General features: G+C 34.3%; 2 protein-coding genes across 9 annotated transcripts in view; one reads left to right on the forward strand and one right to left on the reverse strand.

Moving 5' to 3' along the window:
• Positions 1 to 12090, reverse strand: part of LOC111050093 (protein Wnt-5b) — a 75583-nt gene that overhangs the window by 25516 nt on the left and 37977 nt on the right. The window lies entirely within an intron of this gene.
• LOC111050096 (probable salivary secreted peptide) lies at positions 1323 to 7345 on the forward strand. Of its 2 annotated transcripts, none has more exons than XM_039420838.1 (3): positions 1323 to 1929; positions 3170 to 3396; positions 5622 to 7345. In XM_039420838.1, exons 2-3 carry the CDS (start codon positions 3173 to 3175, stop codon positions 5914 to 5916), a joined length of 519 nt encoding a protein of 172 aa, XP_039276772.1. In that variant the 5' UTR covers positions 1323 to 1929; positions 3170 to 3172; the 3' UTR covers positions 5917 to 7345. The 2 variants fall into 2 exon arrangements, with proteins under 2 accessions (XP_039276772.1, XP_022192038.1); XM_022336346.2 differs by having other exon boundaries at positions 1325 to 2200.

A 12090-nucleotide genomic window follows, 5' to 3' on the forward strand; every position in this document is an offset into this window, starting at 1 on the left:
ATCTGTGAAGGAATTACAATCCACAACTTCTCACAATAGCTTCATAACGTGGGACTATATCATAAGAGATAACCCCCCCAGGAGCACAACTTCACAGTGTGTATGTCTGTATGTCTGTGAACACGATAACTCCTTTCCTAATCAACCGATTGACTTGAAATTTTAAACTTAAGGTATTTATACCTCGAGGACCCGACAATAAGAAATTCAATAAAATTCAATTCAAGATGGCGGAAAAAATGGCGGATAATTACTAAAAAACCATGTTTTTCACGATTTTCTCAAAAACGGCTCTAACGATTTTCTTTAAATTTATACCATGGATAGCTATTTATAAGCCCTATCAACTGACATGAGTCTCATTTCTGGGAAAATTGCAGGAGCTGCGTAATATTCTCGAGAAAAATGGCGGATAATTACTAAAAAACCATGTTTTTCACGGTTTTCTCGAAAACGGCTCCAACGATTTCCTTCAAATTTATACCATGGATTAATATTTATAAGCCCTATCAACTGACATGAATCTCATTTTTAGGAAAATTGCAGGAGCTCCGTAAAATGCTTGAGAAAAATGGCGGATAATTACAAAATCCATGTTTTTCACGATTTTCTCAAAAATTACTCGACTGATTTATTTCAAATTCATACTCTGTATAGTTATTTATCAGCTCTATCAACTGGCATGAGTCTCCTTTCTGGGAAACTAATGGGGGGCTCACCCCATCCTTGAGAAATGGACTTTGTAACCTCCTTCTCGTGCATGAGGTAGGTAGGTAGGTAGAGCAGTCTATAAAAATAACATATAGTCGAGATATTTCATCTGTAGAACAGCTGTTTTGGCGACTTTTAAAGAATCATCGGATTTCACAATTTACACAAAGGAAAAAGTACTCTGAAAACAATTATATACACAGATATACAGTAGTCTGATCGTAGTTTCAAATAATTATGTTGCCGCCAATCGTCATTATGTTATTTCTCTAAATTATTGTCGTTTGAGAATGAGGCTCCCAGTTCAATGAGCAAGGAAAGTTGTGTGAGTGTACCACACCAGATTTTTTTGAAATATTTTATCAGAACATGTTTCGGACATTTATGCCATTTTCAAGTGATATAAAGTGACTTTTAATAGTCACTTATATCAGAAAAGTATCAGTCACTTATATCAGTCTGTATCAGAAAAGAGATAGAATAGTGTCAGTTTGCTCATCTCACTTTAGCTGGTTTTGAGATCTGTTTTAGCACTATTAAAATGTGCAATATCAATTGATAGTACCTACAGTAGTATTCTTCTGATATATGAACTACTGTAATCTATGGTAATTATTTTTTGAAGTCTTCCATCATTCAATTTATTGCTAATAATGTATTTATTAGTTGCACAGAAATGGTAAAAGCCTATTCTCCTACATTTTATTTCACCGTATAATTAGATCTTAAGAACAAAAAGATCAAGTTGTAGAATGAGCATCAACCTTACAGGTATTTAACTGATCCGTCTATATTGAGATTCAGTTATTAGAGCTGTTATCATTCTTCATAAATAACATGAATGCTCTTTATTCAAACAATGATAGCATTTACAACACTGAATCTTACTATATTGGAGTATTACAATTTTTATTCATCAATAAAGGAAGAGTGATATTCTCTGCTCAATCATTTCGCTTCAGACAAAAACTCTGATAGGATCTAAATGCTAAATAGACAAAAAAGTTATTGATTGGAAGTCTCTTCCCAAATGATAGCTTTTTAGTATCAGAAGAGCCCTGTACAGAAATATGGCATTGCATAATCAACTAATCATTCATGAGGTCAGAATATAAATAGCAAAACTATCTGTGATCGTTCCAGACCAATGCACTCATCAATAATAGATCTGTATTGAGGAAAGATATTGTAGTCAAAGTGTTGAGCTGTTTGATTCAAGTGTGTATGTGTCAATGATAATGATAATAAGAGAGTGTGTAGAAGCAATAATGATTTCACTTCTGTCAAATGTAAATTATTTCAAATTTATTCATCATCTATCGATTTCGAATTAAGTACTCCAATGAACTTCATTAAATCAATCTGATTCACAAGAATATGAGTGACACCCTCAAGAAATATTGACAGCACAATCGTCTGTTTATAATTTGTTGAAGAAGTTTCTTATAATTATCATAATATACTTATAGTGTTATGCTGTGATTTTCAAGTGAGTAAAAATTGTTTGCACCTATTCTTTAAATTTTCATTATATTTTTTCACGTTTCTATGATTTTAGCCTATATTAGATTGTAAAATTGAATCATATCTGAAAAAATCGATCTCATCCTAATTAAGCAGCATGAGGAATAACAGATTTATAATAGATAAATTTGTATAAATAGATAATGATAAAAAAATCATTCCATGTTAATGTCTAAAGTGATATATGTGCACGTTAATAGCAATATTAGATATCGAGGGTTTGTTGCTTTTATTTCTAACATAAAATTCCAAGTTGAATAAAATAATAGGTATAGTTTGATAGTGTCTATTTTCATTTCTATTTCCGAACACTGGACTAGATTTGTTGCTTCGTAAGTGTAATTATTGTATTTCATATTATTTTGTCATGGAGTTCGAAAGTTTTAAGTAGAGAGTCAATTTTACTATCAATGCCAATTTCAATCAAATACTGAGAATTGGAATATAGGATAATCAACTAAACCAATAATCAACTGAATTATTGACTATAGGGATTAAATTAACAACGAATTATTCAAAAAATATTTATATTATTTTCTTCAAAAACATAATATTCCAAAAAATATTTATTAATTTACATGAGTTGCATAACACAGTTGAAACATTTATCATAGTCCCAGTCGATAAAAGGGTTTAGGCGTTCTTTGCACTGGTGGCGGACGAGTCGGTAGAGAAGGAAGCTCTCCCATTGGCTTATTATCATTTGATTGCCGAACGCCAACCCAATCAGCCAATCCAAGCAGAGCTACCTGCCCGGCCGAATCGTCTGCCGACAGTGCAAAAACGCCCGAAAAAACGTTTAATGTGGCTTGGCCCTAAGAAGCATATGTATTTCGAGATTGACTATTCTATACAAAATAGAAGCTTATTTCGAGCAGAGAGCAAAAAACGATTTCAATAAAATCATTGGTTATATTTTCCTGTCAAATTACAGAGAATGAGCTACTACATACAGCTGATTATAATAATTGTGGCAATTTTCTCAACAATCGAAACCTACTCTCTGCTGGATGAGAGCAACTGGATCCTCGAGCAGAGGAAGCCTGTGGAGAACAAGGAGGCCGCCGTCACTAATAGCTCAATAAATGCTAAACAAGGACCGAAAACTGTGGCTAAGAATGTCACCCACATTATGAGCGGTCATAAGCATGTCAGAGACAGGTTTGTTGAACAAATCTCCTCTTTCAAATAGAATCTTAGAACAATCTCTCAGATTCAGAAAGTGTAGATTATAGAATCCAATTTGTTAATTATTTTAAAAAACTTCTTAAGCATTTCACTTATTTTGTTTTCTGGGCTATCGCAGAAAACTCATTCAAGAGTACGAAAAATCTATTACAAAAATAGTCTAGCAGCTATCGATCTAAAAATAATATTTTCACATTTTTTAAATGTGCATTCGAATGATATAATCATTCTTATTTCATTATGTTTTGTTTCAATGTAATAATAAGCCTTGATAGGAGCAGTACTATACAAATTATTGCTTTTCTGACTCTCCATAATAATATGAAGATACATACCTCCGAAGTGAGCCTATTTATCTTAAATTACCGTATATCTCCTGTAAGCTTACTATATCTACCAAAAATAACAATGGGCTTACCTAAAATCTATTTTCATAAAAACGAAATGGTACTGATTCATTCAATCACTAAGGCTCAACTCACACTTTCGCGTCTCAAGTCGAGAAGAGACTCGACTCTAGTCGACAGCATTATTTGTTTTTAAATGGTGACGTCGCGGAGACTAGAATCGACTGGTCTGAGTGTCATCATTTGAAAACACATGCTCTTGACTAGAGTCGAGTCTCTTCTCGACCTGAGTCGCGTAAGTGTGCGTTGAGCCTTACTCATTAAGAATCAACAGAACTAAAAATCTGCAGGACCAAATACGTTCAAATTTGGCAGGTTTGTTCAGTTGGCCATCTAGAGGAGCACTAAGAACGAATTTGAAAAAAAAATCCGAAAATACACCCAAAATCTGGGGTTTTATAGCGTATTTCTGGGTTTTAGCATTTTCAAGAACTAAATATTCAAATTTGGTACAAGGGTAAAAAAATGTTGTATTAGAAGGGTTTCAAAATAACGCCGAAGTTCCACCCAAGATCGGCAATTTTTTAGCGTTTTTCCTGCGTTTTTCAACCCTTCTCAAGAACCAATTGAGAGAAAATGTACAAATTTGGTATAGAAGTTCAGCTAGGGTCCAGAAATTTTGTCTTGAGGGGACATCAAAATTACGCCAAAGATACGCTCAATATAGACGCTTTTACAAGCAAGCTCAACAAAAAATGCAGCGAGCGAAACGAGCCTGTTTATATTTCTGGATGATCCATCAGGGGGTCCAGGGGCCGAAGCCCCCTAGCTTGACGGATAATGCGAGCGAAGCGAGCCTGCCGGCTATTGTACTTTGGAACGGATCAAACTGATAATAACAGTTCAATATAACTTATTTAAGATTCAACGTAACTTTCTTCAACACATCTATTCCCACCCTTTTTTTATGCGTACCCACTATGTGGATAAAATTAAAACTATTTATATGAAAACCAATCCATGCCCATCCATTTTTGGCATGAGATTTTTCAAGATTTGCCTGATACGGTACCAATTTAGCTTAGGTGAGGACAAGTGAACAGTATTTTATTTAGGACTTTTTGCGCGTAATGTCACCTGCCATATCTCAACGTTTATTTCTCATCCTATTGGAAGAGAAAATACTGTGTTGCTGTACACTAGTGGATTTGATAGCGATTTAAAAATATAATAATACTGAGGGTGATGCCCACATAAGCTCTTAGGCTTTTGCATGGGCTTTTGCATAGCGCTATCTCTTTCTCGCTTTGCTGTGTTGCCAGATCACCTTTCATAAATTTAGAATTATTAGTTAATCAACACAATATTTCATCCTAATTATTAAAATATTATTGAAAAATATAATTTCATCACTATTCTTCGGAGAGTTTGCTGGAATATTTGCTTCCTGAGGGTACTGGTTCGAATCTCGGCCAGGGTAAAAGTTTTTGACCACAGTACAATCATATAGATACTGCCACCCCGTCTTTCGTAGGAGACGATAAACCGTCGGTCCCGTCTACTTAAAAAGTAGTCATCTCTCATCAACATCCCTCCGACTCATTACCCATGCAGAAGCCTAAGAGCTTATGTGGGCATCACCCTCAGTATTATTATATTTTTAAATCGCTATCAAATCCACTAGTGTACAGCAACATAATTCATTGCCTTTTTTATTCTACTCATTGAAAATCATTTAAATAAATGCACACAACCAATGATCAAATTTTTCTGTACCTTATATTGTGTTTGATTATTCATATTTCTATTTCGAGTATTGTATTTGATTATTCATGGCATTTATTTCGGCAGGATTCTCTGCTTCATGAGAGTGTTGAAAGACAAGTCGCCGACAAAGCCAGTGGTGTGCAGCGACATACAGTACCCATCAAAAGGTGTGCTGAAGAACATCAGCATTTCGTTCATAGAGGTTCTGGACAAATCCACAGACGGACATGGCGGATTCGCCGAGATCCTCTCGGGCGGTCCCGGACAGAAAAGCGTCAAAATCAACCTCAAGTCCCAACCCGGCTACGGACTCGACTTTCTCATCAGAATCTATGGCGCTTATACTCCTGACGATCATCCGAACGAGATCATTTCATGAGAACTTTTATCAATTCATGAGAACTTTCTATGAAGTTTCAAGTTCTGGGAAGTTCAGGAGAGTGTGAAGTATAGTGAGATCCTCTTCATACTGTCAGCATTCCTTGTATATAATATCAATACTTCCAAATTAACCATTGCTGACAGTTTATACAAATTAACGAACATCTATAGAGACAGGGATGATGAAAAGGCTGCCAAAATCTAAAACATAATCAATTACTTTAGTGTAGCCATTTCTAGTGTGTGAATGCATTTTTCCAATATCACAGGTATAGAATAACTAATCTCTCGAGAGTATCGATACTCCCTGCTATAGGTCTCCTGAATTTTTATTCTCTCTGTTGATGAAATTTTAGTTCTTTCTGAGGATTAGACATCTATGTATGTTTATTTAGTCAGGTCCACGTTATAAATGCAGTGTTTAATTATTAGCAATGGTATTGCTATCCTTATCTATCATTCAACAAGGCGGATAGCGCTATCTCTTTCTCGCTTTGATGTGTTGCCAGATCACTTTTTATAAATTATTTAGAATTATTAATTAATCAACACAAAATTTCATCCTAATTATAAAAATATTATTGAAAAATATAATTTCTTGCTTAATAAAATATAATAATTGATTATTTTAGACGAGAATGAACCGTAAATATTACATCAATAATCACCTACGTCCTCATTAAGACAATAATTATTTATTTATTAATATTATTTATATAATAATATATTGAATCATTAAGAATATTAATATTAATTATTTACTGTACATTATAGCATCATTGACAAGACAGAGGATCGGCAACGCTGTTCTCCTATCTTTCTCCACTGCCATTTTAACGTGGACCTCACTATAGCTAAACTGAATCCTATGAGTCAATGAACATAGGTACAACGTACCTAGCTGGTGTGATTGATAAAAACTATCAAATGAGTGTTTTCAGCAAAATGATGGGAGGGGGTCTGAAGTGCTGTATCATGGAATTACAATTATCTCATGAACCACCAAAAATAGCATTTAATATTTTCATGGGACTGGTTTATAGGCCTCCCAAACTAATTATTATTGATTGCATATCTCTCAGTGCACTTTAAAAGAGTTTCAGCTGCCTCTATAGTATTGATGTCTGTCTCTGAGAGTTGAACAGTACTACCGACTTCTCAAATCTGATTCAAATATTGTCAAACACATCAATTTTTTTTATATCGTTAAAAACTACTATATTTGAAAATTTCGCAATATTTAATGGTATTTGAGATATGTCTTACGAAACATTGAAACAGTAAAGTGATGACTTCGACTTATTATTCGGATAAATAACTTATTTATTGATTTTATTGTACACTATTCGAGAGATATTTCCAGTTTTGATAAGCGCAATAAGTTCAGCTCAATTTCACGAAAATCTAAATCAAATAGAGATGTGACTGGATTGGAAAAGAAATTATCCAATGTTGAGCTTATTAATGATGCAACTGGACTAATATGTTGATTATTTTACTTACGTACCTACTTCATTTTGCTGACATATCATGTAGAGATCTGACAATAATGTATTTCTAAAATTTTATCATTTCGTTAGAAAAACTCAACTAATCCAACCCATAAACACTGATCTCATACTGAAACCCATCACCCTTCTCAGATCTCAACTGCAGTTCAACATGGTTCTGAAAAACACCACCTCTTGAAACTCTCGCGTACCCCTTCTGCTGAAAAGTTTCAGCTTTGACTGCAGTTAATAATGTATTATTTCCAGTTCGCCTATCACTGAATAAAAGAGTTGTAGTTACAAACAGTCCCCTCTGTCCACACCTTTTCAATACAGCATGAGCTAAAAGTTTTTCTATTGATTGAAAAGAGCTATTAGTCCTCAAACTCAAGTCATGGAATTTCAAACTGTCATTCATACTCAGTTCATCGATGATTCTGTTGTTCATTAGTAGGTTATCAGTGCAAATTCCATCCCTACAAAAAGCACTACTATCTCCTCCACCTTCAAATTCTTGCATCTCATAAACGTCAAAAACGTTTTCTTCAATATGGAAACCATCTATTTCACTAGAGTTCTCACAATTTTCTTCACTTTCATTAATGTTACCCCGATTCCAGATTAAAATTAGTAGAACTGGAATGGTACAAGTAATAAAAACTAGCTCTTGCATTGTTCAGTAATTTCACTTGAGTTAACACGACTTATTCTTTTAATATTGGATACGGTAGGTAATGAAGTCGTGAATTTGACAATGTATATCTGAGAATAGGCCTAGGGTATACAAAAAGTTTAATTGAATTCACTCTTGCATTCCACTATCTTTCACAATTTTGTTGATTTTGATCTATTCTGAAAATTCATAAGAGATGGAAATTAATGAGTCTAGGCTCTTTCTACATTGTGATAACATCTCATTAACTATATTTGAAAATTATTCTGCAACTGAGAATCACTTCCATTCAAAAAAAGGATAAAAAATTCACAATATTATTTTGTGTTAACATTATTCCACCTGACGTCACTTTTCATGTTGAAAGTTATATTGTTGTGTTAAAAGAAATGTATAAGATGGAAAATAGAACGGATCACTATAATTCAATGATAAACTTCGGATCATATAAAGGTACATACTTGAGAAACGTGCTAGAACAACTGAATAAACAGTGTTGAGTGTGTGATATACTCGAATCTTACGCTTTTTATCTTGGTGCACACGACGAGATAACTAAACCACATCCGATTGTTCTAGTATACGACTGAACACTGATAATAATTCTCATAGGCCTATAGACTAACTGATAGGAAGAGAGGATCAGTGAAGAGTGTAAACTCAAGAGCGATTCACACAACGTGATTGCCAAAAGTCAATTTAATAAAGTTTGATTAATCAGTAATTAAAGAGTTCTAATTTTGACATTAGCCTTCCCTATGCATCTTCATTTATTATCCATTTATATAATAAGTACATTATCAAAATGATAGGGAGAGGAAAAATAAGGTAACCTTGTGCCATTCCTTTCCCAAATTTAGATAACACATAGTCCGATATATATATATAATATATATATATATATATATATATATAATATATATATATATATATAACATATAGTTTGGCATCTATATGTCCATGATCAATAAATTATCTATCACAGATTTCATTCAATATCTACCATGTGGCATTTTCTGTCATACAACTCGATTTCATTATATCCACCTTTCATCGATTATAACCATTAATTGAGACATGAATAATTACTTCGATATCTGTATGTCTATCATTTGATGATAAGCTCACCCTTCATATGAGACTATCTATCACATATATAATGAATATTATTTTTAATTTTGAATAGTCCCACTCTTTATTGAAGTTGAGCGAGAATCAGATTTGGGTTGAGCCAGTTCTTTCTCATCCAATCATTGCGCTATTATTTGTGAATTGTTACTTGAATAAATGGAATGAATAATATCATAGACTGTACCAGTAATGGCAAACTTACTAAATAATACACATTTTACAGTGTATAAGGATATCGCATTCTTCATGACGACTTTAAAAGGCTACTTTGCCAGTATTGCCTCTATTGGACTGTAGCAAAGACACAAGAAAACTATCAGTACAACTTTCTTGTAACCGGGACCACTAGTTAGATAAAGTTGTAAGCCGGCTAGTTGCAATTGCAACGACACTGCTTTCAATTCGGAATATTCGATTTTCTATTAAGACAGCCGACAGACCTCGCCACTTATTTATTCACGCAGCAAGAGACCGGTTAATAGCCTCCTGAGAGCCCTCAGTAGACAAGTAATAATTCTGTTGAACTACTTTGTTCCAACACATGAATGAAAAGAGAGAAGAACTACTACACAGACATGAGCGCGGCGCTTTTTTATCGGCAAACTGTAATAAATTCTTATCGTACGGGGGAACAAGTTCTACAGGTGTTCACAGCTTCACAGCCACCTATATCTTAGCTGAGAAAAGCCACAGCCACTCTACTCGTTAGTCGCTATTCAAATTAATAAAATTTATCAGCGTACGTTGTCGGGACACCTAAATTGGCCAAAGCCAAACAGTCACTTCTGCGCATGTACTCGAAGAATTCTAAACGCGAATTTCACCCTGCTTATATATCCTACTCCAATATAATACACCTACATTAATTATACAATATACATGTATATAATCTGTATACCCCGTGCAATATATAATATACTGCATGCGGTGTGTATAGTCTAATACTGCAGCAGTCGCTAGACGTTGGACGTAGGAACAGCACTTCTCACCTTGCAAATATTGCAGAACCCGTCAACCGGAACACACCAAATAAAAGCTGAACTTTTTGCATTCCAACATACCATGGTAGAACCACACTGCAAACCTATTCAATTTAAATGGCTTTGCCAGTCAAGCGACCAGTGTCTCAGACGCAGTCCTGTTTTATCGGTGGAAAATTTATTGTGTGAAAGGTACGGTAGGCTACATTAGTGTGTGCCTTTGTAGGAAAGTTTGTTGGACGATTTTTGCTTTCAGTGGTCAGATTCTTGGAGACAGGTTTTCAAGGGGACATATTGCATCAAGCATCAAGACGAGGCAAGATTATGAGTTATATTAGTAATACATACAGGACAAAATAGATTATACTCATAGAGAGAAAAATAAAAATCTTAGTACCCTTTTTGACTCCATATCACTTGAAAATGGCATCAATGTCCGAAACATGTTGTGATTAAATAATTCAAAAAGGGTACTAAGATTTTTATTTTTATTTCTATTTCTATAAAAGTAGCCCTATACAGAAAAGAGATAAATAGATTATACTCGTATTATGAATAAGAGTAAGAAGAACTTGCACAATACGGTTGATTTGGTTGGAGATATTGCAGTCATTTGAAGAGTTTCAAAAACGAAAACACGTACTTGCTGATTCAATGTGTTTTTCTGCTTCAATCGTACATTAATAGTATGGTACTAATACAGCCTCGGTGATAATCTCCTGGAATATGCTCAGGGTCCTGTTTACTAGTGAAGATGTACGATTAGAGCAGCACAGCTTATCTACTTTCTATAGACACTGAGAAAGTGTAAAAAAGTGAACTTGAGTTGTAGTTTAACTCAATTTTCACAATGATTCATAGAATGATTCTTGTTAATGTTTTAACAGACTACTGTAAATCTCTAAATTCTCTTTGATATACAATGATTACTGCTTAACCATTATCCTACACTCCTAATCTCTAAAAAATTGCTATAACATTATGATATATTTAATATAGTATCGTACTTTAAAATGAAGTCTAGATAAAGACGTAATAGCATCAGCCAATGAGAGCTAGTGGTAGGCGTGGACTTGTCCGAGAAAGTGATCAAAGTGTACTCGCTCGTGATTGGTCGACGAGTGTGACGAAGAATATCTCTAAACTGGTATTGGAATCGGAATCCACCAGTAGAATTGCAGGGACGTCATCCGTCTGAGCTGACTGTTTTTAGAAAATATTGTAAGGTAGTAGCATAGAATAATCAATCTATCTCGAGTAACCATTGGAATGGTCTGGTAACAAATCGATACTCTCTAGTCAATCGTTTATTCCCACGGCAAACGTTGTCGTCATTTACTAATCGTTGAACCTGAAAATATTAATAGCAGTTCAATAGCAGCCTTGATATTGATACATTGATGTCCAACAGCAGGTTATTGATGGATTTTCGCCGAATTAAACTGACATTAATGAATCGGCTTCCTACATGATACGTCAATCTGATCATTCAGGTAACATATCATTACAAGGTAAAAATAATAATACTGTATTATTAATAATGCTTGAATGATTTCCATTGTTGGTGATATCCTTGTGAGAAGTTACACCTCGCCTTCTAAGACAAGATAATATCACAAGCTACCTGATGATAAACTATAACAGACTATAATAAACCTTCCCTTTCTCTTATCTGTGGGACTATCATTGGAATTCAGAAAGGCAGAGAGCTCATCTCAGTAGTCAGCACCTATGTTATCTTTGAGATTTATATGAGGAAACCGAAGTTGGCAGTAGGTAGACGATGACTTATTTGAATATGATAAATAATTCTTGTTTGTTTTGACATGCATAATATAGTACAGGCGAAAGATTTATTGCTGCGTGTTTTTTTAATTAACATTTCAACGGTTGATGTC

This window comes from Nilaparvata lugens, chromosome 2 (genome assembly GCF_014356525.2).
Source record: "Nilaparvata lugens isolate BPH chromosome 2, ASM1435652v1, whole genome shotgun sequence".
NCBI lineage: Eukaryota > Metazoa > Arthropoda > Insecta > Hemiptera > Delphacidae > Nilaparvata > Nilaparvata lugens.

Excerpts from the sequence above, each read along its gene's own strand:
- LOC111050096 (XM_039420838.1), top strand. The coding sequence starts at position 3,173 with ATGAGCTACTACATACAGCTGATTATAATAATTGTGGCAATTTTCTCA. Across the intron at positions 3,397-5,621 it reads CATAAGCATGTCAGAGACAG|GATTCTCTGCTTCATGAGAG; the intron begins GTTTGTTGAACA and ends TTATTTCGGCAG.